Source organism: Hypomesus nipponensis, chromosome 22 (assembly GCF_054491055.1).
Source record: "Hypomesus nipponensis isolate SF chromosome 22, ASM5449105v1, whole genome shotgun sequence".
Classification (NCBI taxonomy): Eukaryota; Metazoa; Chordata; class Actinopteri; order Osmeriformes; family Osmeridae; genus Hypomesus; species Hypomesus nipponensis.
The window spans coordinates 4,019,655-4,047,500 of record NC_140382.1 but is presented as its reverse complement, the minus strand read 5'-3'; the positions used below and the strand labels follow the sequence as shown (position 1 = coordinate 4,047,500).

Genomic DNA, 27,846 nt, shown 5'->3' with positions numbered 1-27,846 from the left:
CTGTTCCCCCGTACCATCTCTCTCTCTCTCTCTCTCTCTCTCTCTCTCTCTCTCTCTCTCTCTCTCTCTCTCTCTCTCTCTCTCTCTCTCTCTCTCACTTTCTGTCTGTCTGTCTGTCTGTCTGTCTGTCTGTCTGTCTGTCTGTCTGTCTCTCTCTCTCTCTCTCTCTCTCTCTCTCTCTCTCTCTGTCTCTCTCTCTCTCTGTCTCTCTCTCGCCACACACACACACTCGGCACACTACTCTACCAATGTCCAAACGAACAAACCTAACAGATTGACGTGTGTGTGTGCTGCAGCTTCTCTCCGAGAGCCAGATCAACATGGTGAAGGTGGTGAACTCAGTGAGCGACGCCCTCAACACCATGCAGAAGGAGACGGGGGGGCTGAAGGCCCGCGTCAAGGCCGACCTGCAGAGGGCTCCAGTCCGGGGTGCCCGCCTCAAAGGATGTGCCAACGGTACGAGAGCCTGTCTATCTGAATACCTGTCTGTTTGTCTGTCGGCCTGGATGATTGTCTGTCCGTCTGCGTATCTATATGTTTGTCTGTCTGTCTGTTTGTCTGTTTGTCTGTCTGTCTGTACAGCATGTCTGACTGACCTACGGTTTGTCTTTCTGTCAGAGTGTGTGTCTGTATCTGCTTGACTGTCTGTACTCTATACTATATCTGTCTTACTGACTGTCAGTATGTCTCTGTGTCAGTGTCACTCATTCTTGAGAGTTGGGAAGGAATCGGCAAAAACATCTTTTAGATTTTTACTCTTTAATCATGCTCTGAAAATATTTTGAAAAGATCAAGTCTTGATCTTTTCAAACCTTGTCAAGAGCCAATCTCCTGGTTATAAAATGTTTCCTTCAATGGCAGCTAAGGATAGAAAATCTGACAGAGCTGACATATTGTGGAGCAAAAGGTTATGTTTTATTTCACAGCGTAGTCGTAGCGAATAGCCACTTTTGTTCAAAGGGATATTACGTAAGTCCCTTAGGTAATATCAATAAAAATACACATTTGTACACCAAAGCTTACAGTAGTTTTGATTTTGAAGAGTAACAGAGTTGACCTGGCATGGTTGAGACACAGCTGATAACAATCATATTTAATAAGTTTATACAAATAAAATAAAAAGCTTACCTATGATTGGGCAGCCACCATTTGTGTACAGTACCAACAAGGGAGACAGGGGACCCTATGATGTAACCAAAGTTTTCACAAAAGAGATACATCACATCTTTTGTTTACGAAAGATGACTGTAATAGTACAATTTTACACCTTTGTTATCAACATTGTTACTTTTTAATATTTCAATTCTCAAGGGTTAGGGTTAGATTGGAGGCTGTCTGTCTGTCTTCATGACTGTTTGTTTGTCTGTCTGCATATCTAAAATATATGTCAGGATGTGTGGTTGTCTGTCCGTATATCTATCTGTCAGATGTGTCTGTCTCTACATCATGTCTGACTGTCTGTTTGTCCGTCAGTCTGTATGTCACTGTGTCTGTCTGTATGTCAGTATATCTATCCACTGCTCTGTCTCTGTCTCTGAATCTCAGTTTCATGTCTATGTTTTCATTCCACAAGTAGCCCCACATCTGCCTCCCAACATCCTAACATCCAACACCATATAATCCTCTTAACATAGCGAGCTGTAGAATATACTACGACGAGAGAGAGAAGTGTGTGTGTGTGTGTGTGTGTGTGTGCAAGTGTATGTGTGTCCCCGTGTGTTTATCGGAGAGAGTGTGACCCCAAAGCCTCCCCTTCCAGGAAAGCTTCAGTCTAAACCTTCTAGAAGCCCCATCCCAGCTCCCCTTCGCTCTGCATAGCCAACCATGTAGAACAGCGCCCATAGAGCTCATGTACTATAACACAATAACACACTCTCCTACCATGGGCTCCCGAGATGATGTGTACGTGAGCGTGTTTGTGTCAGAGAGCGTGAGACACACACCATGTTGCATATCGCCATGAATATTTCACGCGCTCGCACGCACACACACACACACACACACACACACACACACACACACACACACACACACACACACACACACACACACACACACACACACACAGGTCTTGCTCGAAATGAAATGTCTCACTTCCATTTCATATTTTGGAACCTGTGTGTTTTTTGTGATTGGGAATGTGTGTGTGTGTTTCATTTAAAAGCATGTCACAAGAGCCCAAACTTGTTTCAGATCACAATGCTGCCCTAACACACCACTCTCCCAGGTAACCAGATTTAGCTTTACCCTCCAAAGTGACTGCATCCAACTCATTGGTACTTCCAACAATCCTTTATAGTTTCAGACCTTAAAAAAGTAGACTGTGCAAAGTGTTAGCTAAGCATCTGGGGCAGGCAGTCTGCTTTATGGTGCTGATGATGAATGTCTGGGCTGGGAGGGAGAGGATAGGGGGTGCTAGGGGACCTGGGGGGTCCTGGGGGCCCAGAAAGGTAGTGGTTGGAGGGTGGGCTGAGATGTACGCTTCACTCAACCTATGAGAGAACTCAATTTTTTCTTTTTTGGGACTTTTACTCTGGAGTCGGACCCAAAGAGAGCATAATCTAGGCCTTAAGAGTCCTTAGGGATGCATGGGGGTGGTGGTGGTGGGGGGGGGGGGGGCGTTTCACACATGCACACATGCACCTCCCTATAGTCAACACCCTAACTTCCCTAAGGTCCCACCTTCTCCCTCCCAAGCCACTCTGTCCACTCGGATTTCTCCCTCTCTCGCGTCCTCTCTCCTTCTCCCTCTCCACCCTTGTTCTGCCCTTTCCTCTCCTGCTCCCTCCCTCCCTCCCTCTTCCCACCCTCGTCCTCTCCTCCCAGCCGCCCTTTTGTCCTCTCTCTCCCCTCCACGGTGCCTCCAGGCCCACTTCATCTCCTCTTGTCACTCTGTTCATGTCATGTTGCCTCTCCCTCTCCATGTATCATTCGCTCTTTCTGTCTGTCCCCTCCCTTCATCCTCGCCCCCTCGGCTCGTGTCCTCGTCTCTCCCGAGAGGTCTGCTTTTCACCGTCTCTCTGCTCGGACCTGTCTTGCTGCTTCTAGCTTTGTCTGCTTGGACCTGTCTCTCCACTCCTCTGTTTCTCCCCTTCATCTTTTTTTCCTGACACTCCCCCTCCCCCCACCACACACACACCTACGCACACACACACACACACTTACAAACACACCATCCAAACTATCTCTCTCCTCCCGGTCACCTCTCAGGAGACACAGTGAGACTCCCAGACCACAGACAGAGAGATGACAGAAGACAGTGTTCGGAGAGAATTGTGGGCTAACGCGTTGTAAGGGACAGTGGGGGGAGAGAGGGAGGCTGGGAGATGTAGTTTGCTGTGGTCGAGTGGGGGGAGAGAGGGAGGCAGGGGAATGTGCTCGGAGGTAGGGTGGTGGGACAGAGGAAGGCAGGGAGATGGAGTGTTGTGAGACAGCGTGGGAGGGTGCTGCCCTGGGAAGTGTAGTCGTGGGAGTCAGACAGGTATAGATCTGTTCACGTTGACAGGTGGGTTTACAGCTACTCTCTGTCTCTGTTTCTCCCCTTCTCTCCCCCCCCCCTTTCTCTCACTTTTCTCTCTCTTCCTCTCGCTATCTCACTCTCTTGCTCTTTCATTCCATTCTACCTTCTTCTATCTGTTTCTATCTACTGCTCTCTCTCTCTCTCTCTCTCTCTCTCTCTCTCTCTCTCTCTCTCTCTCTCTCTCTCTCTCTCACACACGCACACGTTCTGTCTCTCTCCAGGCTCCAGGCCTCGTGACTGCGGGGATCTCTACGCCAACGGCCAGAGAGAGGACGGCATCTACTCTGTCTTTCCCACACACTACCCCGCCGGCTTCCAGGTCTACTGTGACATGACTACTGATGGAGGAGGATGGACGGTGAGTCAACGGACCACTCATACAAAACACAACGCTTCTTAGTTAAACCCTGTGAACACGTTTCGGCCGCACATTTCAGTCATTCCATCTGTAAGGAAACGGTTCAAAAATGTGCAAAATCCTATTGTACTGTTTAATTATCGAATTCCATTTGGGAAAGTTCAATAGATGAATTGGACTGATGACACTTTCAACAACACACACACACACACACACACACACACTTAGACAAACACTGCATCCTTCTTGTTTAGGACAGGCTCAGTCATCCCTCTCATTTTATTAGGGGTCTTCAAAATTAGTCGAGGAAGTCAAATGTAATGAAATGTTGTTTGCTTTTATGACTGGTGTCTTCGTTTTGTTGCCCTTTGCGTCCACCTTAGACAGCTAAGCTTCACGAAAATACTGTAACTATTCAATGACTCATCATAAAAGCATCAAGATAATGCTGCTGTTGTGTGAAAGCACCCAGAGCATCCCCCTCCAAAACAGCAAGTAAAGACAAACATTTAGAAACATTCGGCTCCAGAACTGATGCTTTTGACGTGCACACAGACGTGCCTCGTTGTTCATTTTTGTGACGCCATTTGGTTGTGTGTATTGTTGTGATCGCTGGCTAATAATCAAATGGGTTTTGGAATTGGTTCTATCAGGAATTATGAACTGTTCAAAACAACTTTACACATAAGGATATGGAATAGCAACGACAACAGCACGGGTCTCATTCAGCCGTAACACAAAAGCCAGGTGACTGAATTGACTATACTGTACGGTCCAGAGAGAGACAGAGGAGAGGGGGGGGAATTAAATAGAGAGAATGGGAGGGAGACGCTGTGAAAGAGAGGGAGGGTGAGAAAGATTTCAAAGTGAAAAGAGAGAGAGGAAAAAAAGGTCAAACCAGCCAATAAAGATGCTGTCGCAATCACATGATCTATTTATTGGGGAAGTTAAAGGGAAATGGTATACGGCCGTGTATGAGGTCGCGTGTGTGTGTATGTGGGTGAGAGAAAGTGACTTGTTGGATGTGTTTGTGCATTAGCTTATTTCCAGGTTATTTGTCTCTCTTCTGTGGATTGTAGTTGTAGCGGGGTCTCGTCGTGTTAAAATAGAAATACTTAATTTATCATAAAGTTCGGGGCACCACCCTAATATTGGTTTAGGACATTAGGGAATCCTATATTTAACATGTAATATTCAGTCTCATCTTTAGGAATGAATTCGTTCTAAGTGTAGAGCCAATCGTAACATCAGTGAACACGCACGTCAAAATATCTTTACAATGAATTTATTCAAGTAAGGTAAACGGATCTTATGAACAAGTTAGATTATGGATTTAATATGAGTTATTGGTTTCAATGAACAGAATGAAATGGACTAACTTAAAGAAATACAGAAATGGTAAGTCAATGATTACATCCTTACAAATCATAAACAGAGCTCACGCCAATGTCATGTCTGGGAGGAAAGAGCGTTAGCCATAGTTACGTTTGATCAGGGGTTGATCAATGAGGTTGAGGGCGGTTCGCGCCAAAGGTTCATTTGAAGAATCGGAGGTGAAAGCGCGGCTGCGCTGCCGGGTCATGTGGCTGAGTCTGGGGGATCTCAGTCAAGTCGCAATGATAATTGCGTTTTTGGTTCTTCTGTTGAAACGTCCAGATAGTGTCGCGATCACTATAAAGTTGAATCTCAGGAGAAGCTTGGAGACGTCCTTTGGAACGCCAATCCCAATGGCGTTCATGCCATGGTTGGTTTCGCTGGAGTCCTTGATTGATGGTCATCTCAGATATTTATACAGTTCAGAGTTTGAGGGAGGACCTGTCTGGGGTCAGACGTTGATTGGGGGAAGCTGGGTTGTCAACTCCCCCCTCCTTCCTTCACACCTACCAAAGGTGTGATCTGGTCTCTGGCTGGTTCAAAAGATCATTCAAATATTGTTCTGGACATCTTGGTACAGTTACAAAATATAGTTGAATGATTGTTTTATTAAGAGAGCTTTGTGTCGATACCAAGAATGACATGGTTATCTTTCAGGAAGAAGGAGTAGTTACTAGAATCAAGATTTCAGTGAACACAACATTAAAACAAAGTAACAAACATGACACAAATATCCCTCTCGTAATTCTCCACCTTGTACTCTCGTGGTAAAGGTGAAGTCTGAAGAACTTTCCCCAAAAGTTCTGATTAAGGTATGTTCTTTGTTCAAATGCCGCCAAAACGGATGCAAATGGTTGCTGGAGACGTGTCGTCTCAAGCACGCCCTTTGAAGCTTGCAAGCTAGCAGGAGGGCTGAGATTGGGGAGGTCCTCCCCCCCAATTCTATGGTTCCTTTGCATCGGCGTTTGGTGGGTAATCAGCATACTGAGGGTGTCACAAGGGCTGATTAGGTTTGTCTGATGTGATTGAATCACTCTTCAGGTGTGGCAAGATGTTGGCTCCGTGTGGTCTTGCTTACCTCACTACATCCCCCCGGATGTCAACTTTCATAGACCGTCGTCGATGAAACTGTTGACATGAAGACAAGAGAAGAAAGACCACAGCAGTGTAACGGCATGTCACCCCCCCTCCCCAGACATTGGCATGGCTATGAGTGATTAAGCTATGACATGACATAGGGAAAAGGTTGAAAGAAAACAATTGAAATAAAAGGAGGCACTTGAAGTGGCTTACAATGGCCGTGGCAATTGAAGCTTTGTGACTAGGGGTCTAGATGAAGGAAAAGTTGTCGGCTTTTCAATCTTTTTAAATCAAACTAGTTTCAATAAACTCATTTAGGTTATGGTTACATTTGACTGCCAAAGACGTACACAAATAGGCAAATAAAGGTGCAAGGTAATTATAGTACATACTTTAACACAATTATAGTTACTAAGTAGCTTCTTGAAGTCAACTTAACTAAACCACATTGACGAACTGCATTTAACAATGTAACTTTAGTTTGGCAACCACTGTTTAAGACACAGTTAGCTGCGGGAATAGTCAATGCTTTTTCCGAAAAGCTATCGTGGCGGCATAATAGGTTACGTGTAGAAACTGCGTTGTTTAGTTGCTTCTAAACAAAAAGTCCTTCGGGACTAATCACTGTCTGTTTCCCTGAACTAGACATGTGCACCAACGTATTAGTTGGTTGGTTAATTCACTTAACCAAATAGCTACACTATTAAAATAGAGGCTATAATAAAGGCTCCTATGCTACTTTCCTTGAAGAGCTGGCCGAGGCAGATTACAACGTAAATGTCGGGGCAGCGGTGTTTCTGAGCACGCGCCTACCTCCGGTCAAACCTAGCTGCTTCCTTTGAGCTAGCTGGTCCCACGCACATACACATTAAAAGCTTGGCCCTATTTTACAAAACAATTGAATACGCACACAGCCACTGTAGCCCAGGCACAGTGGTATTAAAAACATGATGTTACATATAGTTAGAGCTAGCTCTATTTTAACAGTTCGTTTCACAAAAGTTACGATTGCTCATTTCAATCTATCTTAGCCTCACACAGGGCACCATTATGTAGCGGGGTCTCGTCGTGTTAAAATAGAAATACTTAATTTATCATAAAGTTCGGGGCACCACCCTAATATTGGTTTAGGACATTAGGGAATCCTATATTTAACATGTAATATTCAGTCTCATCTTTAGGAATGAATTCGTTCTAAGTGTAGAGCCAATCGTAACATCAGTGAACACGCACGTCAAAATATCTTTACAATGAATTTATTCAAGTAAGGTAAACGGATCTTATGAACAAGTTAGATTATGGATTTAATATGAGTTATTGGTTTCAATGAACAGAATGAAATGGACTAACTTAAAGAAATACAGAAATGGTAAGTCAATGATTACATCCTTACAAATCATAAACAGAGCTCACGCCAATGTCATGTCTGGGAGGAAAGAGCGTTAGCCATAGTTACGTTTGATCAGGGGTTGATCAATGAGGTTGAGGGCGGTTTGCGCCAAAGGTTCATTTGAAGAATCGGAGGTGAAAGCGCGGCTGCGCTGCCGGGTCATGTGGCTGAGTCTGGGGGATCTCAGTCAAGTCGCAATGATAATTGCGTTTTTGGTTCTTCTGTTGAAACGTCCAGATAGTGTCGCGATCACTATAAAGTTGAATCTCAGGAGAAGCTTGGAGACGTCCTTTGGAACGCCAATCCCAATGGCGTTCATGCCATGGTTGGTTTCGCTGGAGTCCTTGATTGATGGTCATCTCAGATATTTATACAGTTCAGAGTTTGAGGGAGGACCTGTCTGGGGTCAGACGTTGATTGGGGGAAGCTGGGTTGTCAACTCCCCCCTCCTTCCTTCACACCTACCAAAGGTGTGATCTGGTCTCTGGCTGGTTCAAAAGATCATTCAAATATTGTTCTGGACATCTTGGTACAGTTACAAAATATAGTTGAATGATTGTTTTATTAAGAGAGCTTTGTGTCGATACCAAGAATGACATGGTTATCTTTCAGGAAGAAGGAGTAGTTACTAGAATCAAGATTTCAGTGAACACAACATTAAAACAAAGTAACAAACATGACACAAATATCCCTCTCGTAATTCTCCACCTTGTACTCTCGTGGTAAAGGTGAAGTCTGAAGAACCTTCCTCAAAAGTTCTGATTAAGGTATGTTCTTTGTTCAAATGCCGCCAAAACGGATGCAAATGGTTGCTGGAGACGTGTCGTCTCAAGCACGCCCTTTGAAGCTTGCAAGCTAGCAGGAGGGCTGAGATTGGGGAGGTCCTCCCCCCCAATTCTATGGTTCCTTTGCATCGGCGTTTGGTGGGTAATCAGCATACTGAGGGTGTCACAAGGGCTGATTAGGTTTGTCTGATGTGATTGAATCACTCTTCAGGTGTGGCAAGATGTTGGCTCCGTGTGGTCTTGCTTACCTCACTACATAGTGGTCCCCGGGGAAAGAAAAGAGGTACTATTACAGCAAACTGATAGTTTAGCTGCCCTGTATGTCATCACTGCCTCCTGGCCCTGTCTTCACATGCACACACGCACACACACACACACCTACACACAGGAACACTCACACAGTACATCGTGTGCACGAAGCTGTTATGCAGACATGAACGTCTTGTTGTTTTCGTGCCTGGTGCCCTGATTTCACATTTCATTTACTCAGCTGGGCCTCAATTGTGCGTTTGTGCATGTTTGTGCGTGCGTGCCAATCACTATGTGAGAGTATGCCTTAGTCGGGTAAGAAAAATGGGATCCAGCGACAGTGAGGTTGACACGGCATGAATCTGTGTCCCTCTCACGAGGTGAGAAGAAGGCATGTGCTGTGTGTGCGTGTTTGTGTGTGTGTGTGTGTATGTGTCTACAGTGTGTGCGTGTATGTGTGCTTTTGCATATCATGTGCGTGTCTGTTTGTGCGTCTGTGTGAGGGTAAACATTACATCTGTCCATATGTCCGTTTTTTCACCGACCTGTTTGGAGACGAAAAAAAAAAAAAATGAACAAACAACACTTTGTAGCATCAACATATTGCGGGCTCCATCTAGAATGACTCAAGCGGATGTCGCTTATTAGCAGCCATTCCCAGAAGCACTTTTGGCTTCATGTGACGAGGCCGGGCTGATCCTGGTTAGCCGCCCGAGCTGTGTGGATCCACAGACTAGGCCTGGCTAGCCGATCAGGATTGTTTGATCTTGATCCGAGGTGAGTGATAAGTGGAGCAGGTAAAGAGGAGCTGGGGGACAGAGGGGGGGGGGGGGGGGGTGATGAGCGTGTGTGGTGTGTGTGTGTGTGTGAGTGGGGGGGGGGTTGACTGCAGGAGATTTGAGAGAGACAGGGGGGCTTGCATAAGACATGAGCCATATGCTGCTGCCTGTTCCTACGAACGTTTAAACCGAGCAACTATTCTGAGATTCACTGACACTCTCGGCCTAGGGAGAGAGAGAAAGAGAGAGAGAGAGAGAGAGTGAGAGAGAGAGAGAGAGAGAGAGTGAGAGAGAGAGAGAGAGAGTGAGAGAGAGAGAGAGAGAGAGAGAGAGAGAGAGAGAGAGAGATTCTCATAACCCTGAAAGAAAGAGCGAGGGAAACAGAGAAAGGAGGGTTGGAGAGGACAGATGCCGAGAGGAGAAGGGTAAAAGAATAGAAGAGAGACTTAATCGAGTGAGGAAGGCGGGAGGGAGGGGAGCGTCGGAGGATGGATAGATAGATAGAGGAGGGCAACGCTGCAGGCTCGTCATCAGGCTTCTTTGACACCAGCGGTCCTTTTGTGCTACGTGTTAGCGCGATAGCACGGGGACCGCGTCAGAGGGAGCCGTGTACCACACCTGTCTCTTCTGACCTACAGCAGAGCATCTTCCCCCGAGGCCGTGCTGGCTGGCGAGAAGGTCAAAGAGATCACAGCTTCTGGATAGACAAGAGCGTAGACGACCCATCACAGATTGAGCAAGCAGCTCCATGTATTGTTCCTCTCACCTCATGTTCCTGGAGGACATCTTGCGTTTCGTCAGTGCTGAGCAGAGATGAGAGGCGAGCGCGTTTGGAACACAATAGCCGCGTGGAAACACTCCAAATCAATTTCCAGATGTGAATATGTGTGTCTGTGCACATATACGGTGTCTGTGTCCGTTTCCCCTCTTCTTTCTGCTCTTCATTGTGCGTGAATGTGACACAGACTTTGATGGCTTCATGCTTCTGATTCAAGCTGACTGTCATTCAACAGCACCAGCCAGCTAGCTTTCGACACATCCCTTCCTCTTTCACGTCCCTTCATCTCTCCCCGACCACCCCTGCATCCGCCATGTCTCTACTCCTCCCTCTAACTCTACATACCCTTCCATGTCTTTAACCATGCCCTCCATCCCCGGGGGCACATGCATTCATCCCTTCACTCATCCCTAATCCCTCTACCCGCCACCATATTCCTCCACACTTCCCTCCATCCGTCCCCTCCATCTTCCCCTCATCCCTCAGTCTCCTGCTCCCACACAGTGTCTGCTGCTCTGCACAACTGAGGTCAAGTTGGGTGCAACTTCCGAAAGAATGATGTTTGTCGCCTGTGCGTGTGCATGTACGTCTTCATGTCATGGGCATTGCGGATGCAAGCGGGGTAGCAGCGTGGGGTGGGGGAGGGCGGGGGGGGGGGGGGCATCTGGTGATCGATGGGGTTGCGGCCGCCTCGCCCATTCCAGTCAGCCGGCCAGCCTCGAAAATGTGAGAACAGAAAAAAAAAAAGACAATCGAGCCATCCCTTTTCCTTCCTTATTTCCCGCGGGGGAAATCGAAGGCTCCACGCCCCCCCCCCCCCCCCCCCCCCCCCCCCCCCATCCCTCTCCAAGAAGTGCTAGGAAAACCCTCCCCAAACTGCTCATCCAGCAAATTCCATGGCAGACGGTTCGCCGGAAGGTTTCGGCCGCAGAGTCATTTTCCGGCCAATATAACCAACCACATCTTGGTAGTGGGTGTTGGTTCACCTGTCGAACAATGTGTTATCAATTCGCGTTCTCTCCATTAGCGCTGCGCTAGTGACAGTCTGAGCCCCAGCCCCAGATCCTCTGAGGCAAGCATTGGCAGAGACAACAAGGGTATTTTCGTCCCTCAGGGCCATAAAAAAATGGAAAAGAAAAACCTAGTTTGACACTTTTTGCTTATTACCATCCTAGTGCCTGCTGAGAGAGATGGAGGGGGGGGGGTAGTGGTGGATAAAGAGAAAGAATGTGTTACACAAGCTACAATATGTGATAGTTAAAGTGAGGCACGGAGAAGAGCGGTGATGTCTGGATGGGGAGAAGAGGAGAGCCGAGGAGAGTAAAGGAGAGATGAGGGTGGGAGAGCAGAGGGAAGGAAAGGAGAGATGAGGGTGGGAGAGCAGAGGGAAGGAAAGAGAGCAGAGGAGAGCAGAGCATAGTCATGGAGAGGAGATGAAAGGGGAGGATAGCAGAGGAGAGGATAAGAGGGTACAGGAGAGGAGAGGGGCGGAGGAGAGGAGGGGACAAGAGAGGAGAGGAGGAGAGGATGGGGAGAGGAAAGGAGAGGGGGGAGGAGAGGAGGGGACGTGAGAGGAGAGGAGAGAGATGTGTGCTGCTGATAGGCGTGGGTCTGACTCTGTGGAGGTAATTGCAGTATTTCTCAGTCTTCATAAGTCAGCTTCCCAGCCTGTCAGCCCACAGCGGAGTTAGGAGAGATGGGTAGATAAAAGTCACTCCTTGAGTCCACAGGGAGAAAAGAGCTGTCATCTCTTTCTCTCTGTCTTTGTCTTTCTCACCAAATCTGCCATTATCTCTCTATCTCTCTTTGTTTATCTATTCCTGCTTCTCCATTTCCTTTCTCTTTCTCTTTGCTCCTCAAATAACCTTGATGGCCCCTTACTCCATTGTCTATGTTTATATTAAACTTGTTTATGTTTCCCACACCTCATTCCTTCTTGATATAGCTACGTTAGAATCCCATTCATCCTGCTCAAAGAATTGAAATGTGAGTTGTGTGTGTGAGTGTTGGGGGGGAGGCAGGGGGGGTTGTCATGTCGCTATCTGGTTTGAATAAACTGCAGGCACAGGCTTCTAGACTTTACAGTTCTACCTACAAATACTCTGTCCCATTACACAGAAATAGACACACCCACCCACACACACACACAAGTGCTTGCACATTCGTACACCTAGATTTACTCACGTTCACATATACACACACACGCACACACCCAGAGACACACATACAGAGACACACACACAGACACACACACAGACACACAGTGACACACAGAGACACACACAGAGACACACACACAGACACACAGTGACACACAGAGACACACACAGACACACACCTACTCACTCACAAAGTATTCCACTGAGTATGTTGTCTACCTTTTTCAGGAAAAATAGATTTTTTGATTTTTCACATTCTAAGTCTGTAACAGTGCGGCATGGGTAATGCAGTCTATTATTATTATTTTATTTGCTAAAAGGAGACTAAAAATGAAATATGTATTAATAAATGATGGTAGCAGATATACAGGAGTGGGTCTGCATTATCAAATAGTGCTTTTATCAAAAGTACCTCAATCGCTTTGAAATATTAAATTGCACTAAGAACTGAAATGTAAAAGTTTGAGATTGAATGTACGATTGTGTGCATTTTGTAACACTTTTTTTTATTTCTTCTTGAGTGCATTTTGAACATTCTAAAATGTTCTCTGGGCTTTTCAATATCTTCCTTAGCTTCACTTCTCTTCAATATTTCATCTGCTGTTAGTTTATTAGTTTGAAAAAAAAAACATCAACTGGTCTTATTCCTGCTGTATTCATGTTTGTTGGAGGATGAAGAGAGGATGATGGTATGAGGAGATACTGGATGAGGACAAGATGCCATAAGGGATGAGTGAATGAAATGATGTTCAGTTTTTCATGTACCATATTTTAATGTCATGGAGCTTCAAGTCTACTCATATCAGGGTGGATTTCTTCATGGCTATGAATGAACCATGTAATTGATCGTGTTCAGAGGGTGGTTAGACCATACAAAATGTAATGAATGCTTCTTTTGTCTCTTTACCAGAACACACATCTGGATATCTAATTGGTAAACCATGCTTTGTTTATTCGGAGGGTTGGAGTGTCAAAGCTATTTATTTTATGTTTAGAATTTTACAGAAAAAACCAACCATAAGAGAGAGTAGAGTTAGGGTTGTGGTGGTCATGCAGTAGGAATTTCTCTTCTCCTTTCTTTTGAGGTTTTTCACTAACCCTAACTCAACGCCCACCTGAAGCATTTTTTTTTTCTTCCATCAATTCAATCCACCTCTGGCTGTTCCTGTGTTAAGTACACATGTGGTCTACAGTGATTCCGAAACAGATGCTCCTCATCTCATTTTAGGATAAAGTATCCTAAACAGGATGTTTGTCTCTGCCTCTCTGTCTATCTGTATGTCTCTCTGTCTGTCGGCCTGCCTCTCTGTCTGTCTGCCTGCCTCTCTGCCTCTCTGTCTGTCTGCCTGCCTCTCTGCCTCTCTGTCTGTCTTCCTGCTTCTGCGAAAGAGAAACATTCAATGTAGGGAAAAACATGCAAGTGCAAAAAACTCAACCACAGCAAAATATAGTATGTTGTGTGGAATAAATGGGATTTCCTATGCACTTATGTTAATCACAATCAGTAAAGATAGCATTACTATTTGTTCATGCATTCTGTCCTTATAATCATCCACATTCTGGTATTCATTACTGTGATCAAAACCCATTATATGGGCAGGGAGCAGATGAATCCTGTTGGTCAGATAAACACCTGGTGTAGGGGCCTTAAACAGTCGTGGCCAAACGTTTTGGCAGTGACACAGTTTGCCGGTTCAGTATTTGTGGATTTGTTTTTCACGTTTCTATGGAATACTGGAAAACAATAACACACATTTTGTAAGTTTTGAAAGCTTTTATTGGCCTATTCCCATATATGCAAATGGGCCAATTTTAACAGCAATGAATCTGCTGATGTGAATCAACATCACAACAACTGAAGCAGCAAACTTTGCAAACACAAAATGTATGTCATTGCCAATACTTTTGGCTGCAACTGCAGTGTGAAACCTAGACAGCATATGCTCTTGATAGTGACAATAACTCCTTCTCTCCCTAACAGAAATTCCTGTTGGTTGGCCTCATCTCTTTTTGCAGTATTTGAGACCATAAACGCTTTCATGATCGTGAGACACTTTGTTACAAACACTGTATGTATTGTAGTCTCTATATATTCGATTCTCTCTCCAATCTGCAGATTGCTTACTGTAAAATGCATAAACCCGGAACAGTACAGTCACTCCTTTCTGGAAGAGAAAGAAACCGACAGAATACTACATCGCTTTTTCACTCCCTGAAAAGAATACCCATGACTGACACATTAGGGATGTGGAACTCAATCTGGAACTTTGTGTTATCATGCAATGTTATTTATAAACAGACGCAGATCTTCCTCTTGTGCCATCTGTGGTCTCCCCTGTAGAGGCTTAGGTTGGGCGTTTTTCAGAGTAACAACTGGCCTAGCTTTCTCTGACATTTACTCCCTGATTGGTGTCATTTTAGTCTGAAATGTCAGCCGCAACTTAATTAGCAGATAAAGGGCCCTAGTCAACAGCCTAGCACTTAGGAAAGCATCAGAATCCATCAGTATCAAATATGACATTAGGAGGACGATTCTTTTTGATCCCGAAATAGAGGGATGGAAGAGAGCGAGGGAAGCAAGAAAAAAAGACTAACCGAGAGAGAGATAATTGATTAAACGGCTAATTTGCCAAAATGCCTTGCTCTGAAACACTGTTAGAAATGACATGATACAACCATGGAAATGAGTCTCTTTCCCCCCCACCCCACCCCTCCTCTCTTCTCCTCCGGTCTCCTCTCCCCTCCTGTCTTCCTGGTATCTGTCTCTATTTATCAGCGGTTCCCTGTCAGAGAGCATTGTTTGTCTCTGGTGACCGCTGTTTGAAACTGATAAGAATGAAGAAGCTATTTCTGATGGGCGTCACCCGAGAGAGCAGGGGCCGGTTGCCTTTGTTCAACAAGCAGATGTAAAGAATTCATCTCCCATCTCGCGGCAGAAAGAACTGCATAAAGTCACAAGACTCGCCAAGAGGAAGTGACAAAGGAAGCCCCCCCCCCCCCCCCCCCCCACTAAGCCTCCCCACCCAATCACCCCAGGCTCCTTCCCACTCCGCATGACAAACAGCAATGATACATTGTTGTCGTGGTTGAGGACAGTCCTCTTGAGTTTCTAGACGGTTGAGAGCTCATTCTAGCTTTTAAGATGTTTGGCTCCTCCTTGAGACTGTCGTTTCCTACCTTCTCAACACACACACACACACACACACACAACCTCGCCATGAGAGAACGTGTGAACCTTTGGCTACATGTAAATCATGTTGTACGTGAGCCCAGACCTAAGTCCATGTTCAGACACTTCCTGCCTGATCCATCTGTTTTGATTGGCCATTGAAGTGGTAGTGTTCCCTCACCACACATGCAGGCACGTGTGCTCATCCTCTCCCCCATACACAATCACACACACTGTCATCCACTGCATGTTCCATTCCACTGGCTGAGCAGCTGATGTTGGCATCTGTAAAGTTTCTCTGTAGATGTGGTAGCCTGTTGAACTCTCTCTCCCTCTCTCTCTCTCTCTCTCTCTCTCTCTCTCTCTCTCTCTCTCTCTCTCTCTCTCTCTCTCTCTCTCTCTCTCTCTCTCTCTCTCTCTCTCTCTCTCTCTCGTGTGTATTTGGAGTGAACAGTGTCTGTAGCAGCCAAGGCCAGGGTCTGTGATTTCCCATTGTGCTGCATGTTTCTGCTCCACGCTTCTGCATGTTCTTCACGCCTCAGTGAAATACGAGCCCGGTGAAAAAACAGTGCACACGCTCTCTCTTTATCTCCCTCTCTTTGTCTCTCTACTTCTCTCTCTATCTCTCTCTTTCACTCGCACACAAACACAAACACGCACACACCGGCACACACGGGCCCAAACATGCACACTCTCACTGACTTCATTCGACTAACATTTGCATGCACATGCACGCACGCACCTTTCTCCAAAGGTGCGACGCCCATGCTCGGCCACAGACATTCAAGGCACACATGTCCACAGTTGTGACCCATCCGCTTCCTTCAGAGCCGGCCCAGACAGTGATGAGGTATGAGGGGAAGAGCTCAACGCTGTGATAGGCCGTTGGCCTCTGTCTCCAGAGAGCACACACTCAGACCATAGGGTCAATAGGCAATTACACTTTGGATGGCTTTACAGGTTTGAGAGGGGGGCAGGTATGAGGGTGGCAGCTCTGAGAGGGGAGCAAGTGTAAACCCAGGGACAATTGGGTTTGCTCATTCCCAACTTGATGTAACCACTTGTAACCGTGAGTCAATGACATATCTCCGACACAGGTGACCATTGTTTTAATGCTTCATCAGAGCCTGGATTGACTTGCCCAGAGCATGGAAAGCCCTTTGAAATAGTGACTCTGAGGCCACACTTTTGTCACTTTCCAATCCAACGAACACACTGTATTCTCACCTGAGTGTTACATGTTGATCGTACAAGGAGAACCAGTAACTGTAAATGCAACATTTTCATTTAATTATAGTAATAGTTAGTGGCCCATTTCGGCTTTCACTCAGTGACTGCAGGAGACCAAATGCATGGGCACAGGTTTGTTTTTAAATGTGAGTGGGGACGATTATTTAAATAACAGGATACGCCCTTTAAATCATTTTTTGTAATGAAAACTTTGGTGACAGATTTGCCATTGTCTAATGTATAATGAAATCCATGTATAATGCAACCTACCCCCCTGCCTAAATGAGGTTATTTCGGAAGACAACGGAAAATGCAAACAAAATGATACGAATGAAATGAAACAGTATTTACAGAATGACAGCTTTTACGTAATGACAATTTCAGTATTCATCCTCTCCAACTATAGCCCCCCCTCGTCCCGCATCCCCCCCATACCCCGTCAGAGGGTTTGGGCCAGACAAGGTATAGACCAGACAAGGTATAGACCAGACAAGGTATAGACCAGACAAGGTATAGACCAGACAAGGTAAAGACCAGGCTGGTATAGACCAGACAAGGTATAGACCAGACAAGGTATAGACCAGACAAGGTATAGACCAGGCTGGTATAGACCAGACAAGGTAAAGACCAGGCTGGTATAGACCAGACAAGGTAAAGACAGTCTTTTTGGATTCATTCCTTCCACAGGGGAGAATGGAATTCTCCCTCCATTGTTAGCATATGGATGAAGATCTTAATCTTGGAATCCTATTTCAGTCTGAGAGGGGGCAGGTCAGAGAGGGTGGCTGGCTTGGAAGGGGAGCTGGTCTGAAGCCATATGGGGAACACAGCAGATAGACAGGATCTTAGGAGAGCCCAGCAGATAGACATAGACCTTTCTTTTACTGAGAGACCAGCACATAGACAAGACTCTAAGATAATTCAGCAGCCAGACATCGAAAACGCCTCAAAACCCTGGCTACAGATGATGCGTGAATGTATTTTCATTGGTGGAGAACATTGTAGAACCAAACTGGAGTAGAGATCACGGTCACCTCAACTCCTCTGCTCTGCTGTGGATAAAGCTCTCCGTTCTCCCACAGCTTTCAGCTCTCAAGATGTGATTAGTGTTTGATTTACTGGACAGAAGCCCGGTTGGTTGCATTTCAGTTTCTTTTCTCTCTCTCTCTCTCTCTCTCTCTCTCTCTCTCTCTCTCTCTCTCTCTCTCTCTCTCTCTCTCTCTCTCTCTCTCTCTCTCTCTCTCTCTCTCTCTCTCTTGCTCTCTTTTGTTTTGCTGGGGTAAGTTACTGTAATGGGCAGCTGAAACTCTGAGAGACGAAAGGAGGAGGCAAGTGTGGAAAGCATATTCTCTCCATCTGGCTCTAATACACAACATCACTCAGGGCCTCCTCCACTCCTCAATGCACATCAGTTAGTCTATGTTGATGTTGAACAGGATGTACGTGATGTACATGACGACAATAATGCTTATGTGATGATTATGATAAGGGTGAGGATATAGGGTGACCAGATTTGAGTTGATGAAAAAGGGGACACTTCGTTCCGGCGGGGGATGTGGGGGGGGGGTCAGTCCAACGATCAAAATGATCGTATTTGAAGGAGAATTATCGTGCTTCTGGCAACACTGAGAAGGCCAATGACAGTTACTGTATCTTTGTCATTGTCAGTTTGAGATCGCGCATGAAGGTGGAACGTAAGGGAGATACCCTTTGAAAAACGTGCAAGGGGGCGTAATAACTAGTTTGTGAAACGCCCAGAGGAGGCGAAATCACAGACGATTTTGGAATCCCTGTCGGACGCGTTTTTTAGGTCTCGAAAAGTGGACATGACTGGGTAAAGGAGGACGTCTGGTCACCCTCGATGATGATGATGATGATGATGGTGGTAATCCTGCAGGTGACTGAACTGTGGGAATCAACTGGGATTCTATTGGTTATCCTCGAGGTGTCAGTGCATAATGAGATCACTGGTGTGGACATTCATAGACCCAACCATGCTCACACACACACACACACACAATCTAACTAACATTTGCAACTGTGTCGACCCTGTTTTCCATTTGCATTTTCCAAAGATTTTGCAGAATTTCAATTTCAGTTCATTCATAGCTGGGGAAATGCTTCGTCAGCTCTCTCCTCCTCAGCACACGACACATGCACACACATGCACACACACGCACACACACACACACACACAAACACAATTTTCCCAGTGGATATTAAAGGCATCGAGACAATCTAGTGTCAGCCATTTATCAAAATATATTGGCTTAGTTTTTCATGTTCCAAGGCTTCTCTTGCGCCCTTTCAAAACCATTGCAAACTGTCTGCACTTACTCACTTATCACTCATCTTAATGGAGTTTCACTATTCAAAACTATGGTGACAAAAATAGAGGTCCATTTTTGCCATTAATCTTACATTTCAGAATAATTATATTAGAATAGTTCAGCTTTCAGTTAGCAATGCTGCTCATTTGGAGGCAGTTTTATTTAAATTCAATCAGGTTTTAATGGATTCCTTTTATTTGCTTTCGACAAATAGTCTTTTTAGAGTGAAGACTGTGTGTATTATTCATTGGAGACGGCAAAGACATTTCGAACTCCAGGAGCATAATTGTGTTCTTAGAATCAGATTAGTTCTACTAAAAGATCATTTCAAGATTGTTTTGCACACACACACGCTCAAAGGTACAAACACAGGCACACACACAAACACACATGCGTATACACACAAACACAAATAGATATGACGTAACAGACACGCATGCACACACGTACACATTCAAACCCACACAGACTAACTTACTTGCCATATAAGTTAACCCCTAAACACCTAGTTTTAAACATGACCTTTTTGTTGGTTGTCTAGGTAATCCAGCGCAGGGAGGACGGCTCAGTTAACTTTTTTCGGGGATGGCAGTCCTACCGTGAAGGATTTGGCAAGATCACCGGAGAACACTGGCTTGGTAAGTGTGTCTTCTTTGTGTGTGTTTTGTTGTAGTAAACAGAATATGTTTGGAGTACAGGAATATGTCCAGGAGCTGTATGGGAATAAAGGATAGGCTGTTGTTCCTGTTGTTCCTCCAACCAGCATCAGAGTCAGCTGATGGGCCATTTTGGAACTCCCACAATGCTCTTGCTCATCTCATCATCTTTGATTACCTCCAGGGCTGAAACAAATACTGGAGAATCAGAGTACAGGGAGCCTGCTTCTTTCTCTTTCTCTTTGTTTCTTTCTCTTTCACTCTCCCTCTCTCTCTCTCTCTCTCTCTCTATCTCTCTCTCTCTCCCACTTCCTTACTTCCCTGTATCTAGACCATGTTCTATAGTCCATGCATGTATGTGTGTGTACTATATGTTTGCTTGTTTTCAAATGTGTGTTTGTGTGTGAACGGTCACCCGCTGCATCATTGCAGACTAACAAACGATTGCCACTGGGACATTTAGAGTTTCCCTTGCTCCACTATCGCTCCCCCATTTTTGCCGCTACCTCATCTGCAAACAAAATAAAAACCTACCTCAAATTGCAGTGTTTACAGCTTTACCTACATGCTCGCCTTTGACAAGTGGGGGAAATTTGAGTGCTATGATTGAGCTCTTAGCCCCCTGAGTGGAGTAAGTGTGTGTGATTACAGTCAAATAGAACGTGAGGGGGAAAAAGTGCTCCTGTGTGTGTGTGCAGGTGTGTAAAGGTGTGTGTGTGTAGATGGAGGTGTAGAGCAGGTAGAGGAGCCACGTGAAGTGTGTACGTGTCTGTTTGGTTCTGTGCGTTTAGAGGGACCATCCTTTTGGAGTGAGCGATTTGAGATGACAGAGCTGTCTGCCTGTGTCTGCGCTCCGAGACTGAGCAGCAGGGCAGAACAACATGGAGGGCAGAGGGGGAGGACTGAGAGCAGAGGACTCTATGGGCCTCTCTCTCTCTCTCTCTCTCTCTCTCTCTCTGTCTCTCTCTCTCTCTCTCTCGCTCTCTCTCTCTCTCTCTCTCTCTCTCTCCGTAGGCAGTGCTTCCACCCACGTTTTTCGGATCAATACAAAAACGCCCCTGAGTGGGTGGAAATTAACTCCAGGTCCTTCAGGAGGAGTCTGGGCCAATAGGAGGAGGAACAGGGAGCCTGTACACTTACACACACACACATACACACACACACACAAAACACACACGGCGATCCAAGGTCTACTACAGTTTTTCTCAATTGCTACAACACAATTTCTGAAACCTAGCTCCATTTTCTGATCCAATCAAACTTTCGCCTCAAAACTGTTTTACCTGTGCTCAAAATCAAACTTTTGCCTCAAAACTGTTTTACCTGTGCTCAAAATCAAGCTTTCGCCTTAAAACAGTTTTACGTGTGCTCAAAATTAATAATCGCCTCAAAACAGATTTACCTGTGCACTGCTCTCAAATCATAAACAGTGATCAAAATGATATAAACTATCAAGCAGTCAGTAAATAATACACCAACAAATAGAAAACACATTGTTCAAAATATATAATTCTCAGGGAGTAGTACATTTGTAATCTCAAAACAAATGTCATATTTACGTAGTATCCATCATTGTCTGAAACATGAAACATGTTCTATCATAGTAGCTCAAAATTGATCAGAAATGACTACTCTGCTTTGCTCTTTGCAAATGTTTTTGTTCTTCCTCCTTCTTGTACCCCTATTGTAAAATACTGGACCCTGCATCTCACAAGCGTTTCCTTTGTCTCTGTGATACTGTAATTATTGTTATTTGTTGATATGAACTTGCAACCAGTCGAAATCTATTGAGCAGTCAGTACTGTTACTGTAACAAATGGAAAACACAATGTTCAGGGCCATACAATATGTTCATTGTACATTATACAGCCTACAATGCATTGTACTACTGTAGTACAGTGCATTGTAGGCTGCATACTGTATTGATTGCACTGTCCCTTTTACTGTAGTAGTATTGTATACTGTTACAGTATACAATACTACTACAGTAAAAGGGACAAACATCCAAGGAGTAAACCTGAGATCAATGTGCATCTTCTTGTCTTTGGGTTGGGTCACATCAGTTTGTTGACATTACAAGCAATATTTTCCCACCTTCAACAACCTGTTTGCTCTCTGAACTGGCTTATATTGGTTGTGTCACATCGTTTGAAACAAGTGACATTTATTTTTAGTGGTTGTGTTTAATCAATTACATGTTTTCTGTATTTGTCTTTGATTGTTGCCACTTGCGTTTACCAGTATGGATGACATGTGCATTAGAGTGCAGAATGTGTTTTGAAAATGAGAATGTGTTCAGAGTTTTTGTTTGAAAAATCGAAGTGCGATCTGCAATTGTGTATTACCATGTGAAATGGTTTAAGGTATTGACAACAGACTGCACAATTAGCTAAATGAGTTCAGGCAACTGAGAACTTTGTTCAACCAATGGGTTTTAGTGTTTTAGCTATTGAGAAAAAATGTAAACCAGAACATTATTAGCACATTCCTTCAATTGTATTCTTGGAGTAGCACACACACACACATATTTTGACAACCACAGAGTCAGATGGCTGAGACGCATTCGATTCAAGAGGTCTGAGACAAAAAACGGGGGATTGCACTGCCGTGCTTTTCAATCAACGCCCAAAAAACGAAACAAAATGGAAGCCAAGAACAGATGTCCTCCCTCGATGTGTTCTCTGGGAGCCGAGCTCCATAAATTCGGGTCCACCCAGGCCTGGATGGGACGCACCAAACTCCACGCTCTACGTGATCAGCCAGGGGGATCCTGTATTACTCTCCGGTACTAAGTTGGTGAACACATTTAGCTAGATTTGTTGCTAGATTTGTTGCTAGACGGGATTTTTGGTCACCAGGGAAGGCCAAAAAAGTCAAGTCTAAGTCTTAAGCCTAGCGACACATTTGTAAATTGGCAACAGTGGACAAGCAGCTAATTCTGCAGGGGCTTCAGTAAAAGTTTTCCACCAGAAAAGTAGAAGAGCCACTTATGGAAATACTTTGGGGTGTGAGGCAATTGACAATGAAAACATCGTGACATCGATCACCAGAAAAACAATGAGCAAACATCCCCAATTGTGTCCTCTATGGTTCGCGGCATACTGCAAATGCAAAACCTAATACTGGGGTACGCGAAAGGAGAGGGCACACCGGGGTTAACACATTTTGGCTTTTGATGACGTCGTTTTCCAGAAATGTGTGTTTTTGGACTTTGGGATGTATATTGAGGTTTTGTGCTTGTAGCGCCACCAACGTTTGAAGCGCTGTGTTCAACACGCTCTCTGTCTCACGCTCTGTCACACAGCCCGCTAGACCAATCCTCTGAGTCGTGTACGGTGTAGTTCGGGAACGGAGCATGTGAAATACATGATCAGAGGTAGAATAAGCTCTGAACAGTACGCGACAGTGATGAAGGTGGAATATCAAGTCCTCCATTGTAAGTCCATGTGTGGTGGTCTTTTGAGATTGAGATTGAAGTCAATCATTGGGAATCAGATCAGTGTCATGCATTGTGCTCAATAGTGCATGTAGCTCAGGGTGGTAGTGTCTGCTTTGAAATGTCTAACCATGATAAGGTGATAAAGTCTCCTCGGTTTTACAGTCACATAAACTGCTGCACTCTGCAGGGTACCCCTCCTTTCTAATTGGTTGTGTATACTGGTACCGTGCAGTTCTGCTAATAGAATGGTGTGTGTGTGTGTGTGTGTCCATGTGTGTCTTCCGCCCCTTGGTTAGTACCAGGTCTGCTCTGTCATTATAATCATACCAAAGGCACAAGCCTATGTGTTTCTATAGTCACCACGTAATTATACACATTCCCTCTTGTTTACGCGCATACAGAATGGCACGCTCAAATTATATTTGACTGATGTATGGTACAGAAGCACTTAGCAGCAGTGTATTGCGATGTACACATACAGTATAGTACAACCATGATGAATTGTTTCGACACCGTGGCCCCATGCACACACACACACACACACACACGCGCGCATGGTCTATCTGAGTGTGAGTGAGGCACATTATACCTTCCCCTCATGCTGTGATGTCAGCAAAGCAGCAGAACCACAAAAGAACATTGTGAACGACTGGGCGAATGAGGGTCTTTTGTGTTGTCGTGCTCCCCCTCCTCCACACCACGACGCCCATTCTTCGTGAACTAGGTTAGGCAGATGTGGAAGGGACGAAGGGACCTCTCCTTTCTTCTCTTCTATTCTCCTTTTCCTCTCCTTTGCTTTGCTTTCCTCTCCAGTCCTTTCCCCTGCACTGCCATCCCCTCCTGTCCTCTCTCATCCCCTCCCCTCCATACCTCTCCTCTTCTCTCCTCGGCCCTCCCCTCCAATCCCCTCCTCTCCTCTCTCATCCCCTCCCCTCCTTTACTCTTCACTTCTCTCCTCGCCTCCCCCTTCCAATCCCATCCTCTCCCCTCCCCAACTCTCCCCTACTCTGCTCCTCTTCTCTGCCTTCCTCTCCACCTGCATGCCGTCAGCACACTTGACTGACTGCCTGACCCCCTCGGCAGTGGAGCCGTGAAATATCGGAGAAACGACCCAATCACGTCCGGGTCCATCCGCCCTGCAGGCTTGTCTCTCTCCTCAGACAGCCACGGGGTTAGGGGTCGGCCGTGTGCACCAACGTGGAGGAGAGGGAGAGAAATAGGGGTGAGCTGGTGAAGGGATGGAGGGATGGGGGGAATATTGATGCAGAAGAAAGAGTTTTTCTACGCTGGTTTGGTAATGACTGGGTGAGACCTGGGCCTCATTAGCAGACTGAGGCTGAGGTGAGGCTGGGGCAAGGGCTGGGTTGAGAGAGAGAGAGAAATAAGGATGACAGGGAGAATGAGAGGAGAGAGATGTGTTCAACTGGTATCTCAAAAGCAAGTTTACTTTAAAGGATGTTGATAGTCGGCGAGAATGTGATGTGCTCCTCCAAACATCCAAACTGCTCTCTATGAGTAACTGAACATCACTGCAGTGCTGACATCTATGGTGCTCTTTGCCCCCCCCCCCTTCTCTCTTCATGTGATGACTGTAAGGGCTGACTCACCACATAGCAATGTTGATTTTCTATCTATCTATCTATCTATCTATCTATGTATATATCTATATGTCTGTCTGTCTGTCTGTCACAGGCATACTTTGTCTGACACACACAGACACACGTACAGAACACACTTCACACACTTAATGATATATCCTTCCAGAACAAAGATGCTAGCAAACACACACACACACACACACGAATGTGTGTGCACAGATGCTGTGGAAACTGGTAGAGGGGTGATAAGGGTTTGTTCCTTGCAGGAAGGTCATTGTTCAGAAGAGCTCCCAAGAGCCCTCTTTACAAACAAACACACCCACACCCACACACACACACACACTTGGGAGCTGCAGACACATACTCCTTTCATCTGTCTTTGTAAAAAGCACCATTATTCCTCTTTCCTCCGTCCCTTCCTCCCTCCTTCCATCTTTCTCTCCCTTCCTCTCTCCCTTCCCATATCCATACCCGTCTCAACCCCTCAGCTGTTTGTCTCCTTCCCCTCCTAAAAAGGCTGTGCCCGTTTTCCATGGATCCCCACACACACACACACGGATGCCCATGACTCATCACCGCCAACACCCACACACGAACACACGCGCGCGCACACAGACTCCTAACCATTTATAACGACAAGCTGCTGTGAGCACCATTGCTTCCAGAACTGTGAACTGTGAGAAACCGTATCTAAATGGAAAACGTCCCTTTGGTTCAGTCAAGGTCTCGGCTGACTGTGTGGTGCGAGTGTGCGTGAGTGAGTGTGCGTGAGTGTGCGTGAGTGTGCGTGTCTGTTAGGTTGCAGTGTTGATGCTATTTGCTGTCTGTCAGGCCATCGCAGGAAGCCTTCAGTTTCACCTTGTACTTCTCCTGTTTCTCCTCCTCCCGTTTTCCTATTTTCCTGTGCCCTGTCTCTCTCTCTCTCATTCTCTTTCTCTCTCCCTCTCCCTCTCTCTCTCTCTCTCTCTCTCTCTCTCTCTCTCTCTCTCTCTCTCTCCCTCTCCCTCTCTCTCTCTGTTTCTCTCTCTCTCTTTCTCTCTCTCTCTCTCTCTCTCTCTCTCTCTCTTTCTTTCTCTCTCTCTCTCTCTCTCTCTCTCTCTCTCTCTCTCTCTCTCTCTCTCTCCTCCTCTCTCTTCTTGTACACCTCCATCTGCCTCCTTCCCTTTTCTGGCGCGCATGATGAATTGTATTGACTACACAGCATGCATCTTAGTCACTGACATGCATACTGGGTGTGTACTGTATGTGTATGGGGTGTGTACTATTTGTGTGTGTGTGTGTGTGGTGAGTATGTGATTGTGTATTTGTGTGTGCACATACTGTATGTGTGTGTGCACATGTGTGCATGTGTGTGTGTGTGCACATGTGTGCGTGTGTGTTCTTGGATATGTTCCAGTACAGACACTGCATTGTAAGTACATTTCTCTCAAACATCAGCCCAGGCTGTCAACTCCCTGAGCAGACAGACATTCAGATAGACAGACAGACATTCAGATATTCAGACAGGGAGACAGACAGGCAGACATTCAGACAGACAGGCAGATGGAACAGGGCATGATTCCAAATCCTGGATGACAAAGAGAAATATCAACTACAATCCCATGCTATATATTATTCAGTGGACACATAAGTGTTTGCAGTTAAGGGCCCTCCAATAGTGCATTCATATGCAATCAATTATTCAGCAGCACGATGCTCCACCCCCCCCACCCTCCGCCGCCCACCCCACCTCCCCTGATTCATCCCAAACACTCCCTCCCAGGAAAGAGAGAGGCTGGGGCTAAGGACTGGTTTCTCCCACCACACAAACACACACACCACACACACACACACACACACACACACACATCCACACACCCAAGCCACATTCCCAGCCTCAGCAAGCAGTCCAGGCCCTGACACTCCATCTTCAGCCCATTGGAGCAGCAGCACACGGCTGGAGTGCAGATAGCTGCAATTTGAGGCAATTGGACTGTAATGCAGACATGTACGAGGATCGCCGGCAATTTCCACTCTGCCGGGCCCGGTCACTTTATTTGATGGCCCTCTCCTCTCTCCGTCTGCCTCCGGAACCAATCCTCTCCTCTTCTTTGCCATGCTCTTCCTACTTGCCTCTTGTGTCTCCTCCTCTCCTCTCCTTTTCTTCTCTCCTCTCCTCTTCTTTGCCACGTTCTTCCTACCTGCCTCCTGTGTCCTCTCCTCTTGGCTTCTTTCCTTTCCTTTCTTCTCACTTCTTTTATGGGCGGATTCTGCATATGAAGGGATGTCTAATGGTCTCAGATGGGTGATTGGAAATGTGATGGAGGAATGATTGAATAGGCTGAGGAAAGAAAGCCCAGAAACACACATCCTCTCAAAATCACCCCCCCCCCCCCCCCCCCCCCCCCCCTGGCAAGTCCCCCAGTCTTGCTATTCACTCATAATCACATTTCACCACGATGGGACTCTTTTGCGATGAACACTTTACTGTTTGTTGTAGAATATGTAGTGTAACAACAGTTCAGCTGTTAAAGTCTTACTCGGTTCTCCAAGAGGCCTTCCTGCATGATGAAAAGTTTTAGACAAATCTGGAAATGCCCCCCCCCCCCCTTTCTCCTCTCCTCTCTGTCTGGGTTCTCATTAACACAAGTACATATTTTTCTTCTACGAGCTCCATACTGACATATCTGTAGTAACATACTTACATAGACTCCATCTTGTCAGCTTTGGGGCAGTGACGCCAGATTGAAAAGCATGTGGGTCTACTGAATGAAACATTGTCCTTTTCAAACTTTATCATCATGCAAAAAAAAGATAGAAACAAACAATTGTATGATCAAATATCACTGTCGCTTGGTACCAGTCATCTCCTAGCTACCAATTAGCTACCACCTTATACCATATACATTATGTTTCTAGCTTCTCATACATAAGGTATTAGCTACTTTTATGATTCGAACTCCAAGCAACTTC

At 45.7% G+C, this 27,846-nt stretch overlaps 1 protein-coding gene across 2 annotated transcripts in view; it reads left to right on the top strand.

Moving 5' to 3' along the window:
- fibcd1b (fibrinogen C domain containing 1b) overlaps positions 1-27,846 on the top strand; it is a 78,298-nt gene that overhangs the window by 35,230 nt on the left and 15,222 nt on the right. For both annotated transcript variants that reach the window (XM_084687799.1, XM_084687798.1), the window contains 3 exons: positions 297-456; positions 3,742-3,878; positions 19,743-19,839. In XM_084687799.1, the coding sequence (XP_084543925.1) occupies positions 297-456; positions 3,742-3,878; positions 19,743-19,839 (394 nt within the window). The remainder of the gene's footprint in view (positions 1-296; positions 457-3,741; positions 3,879-19,742; positions 19,840-27,846) is intronic.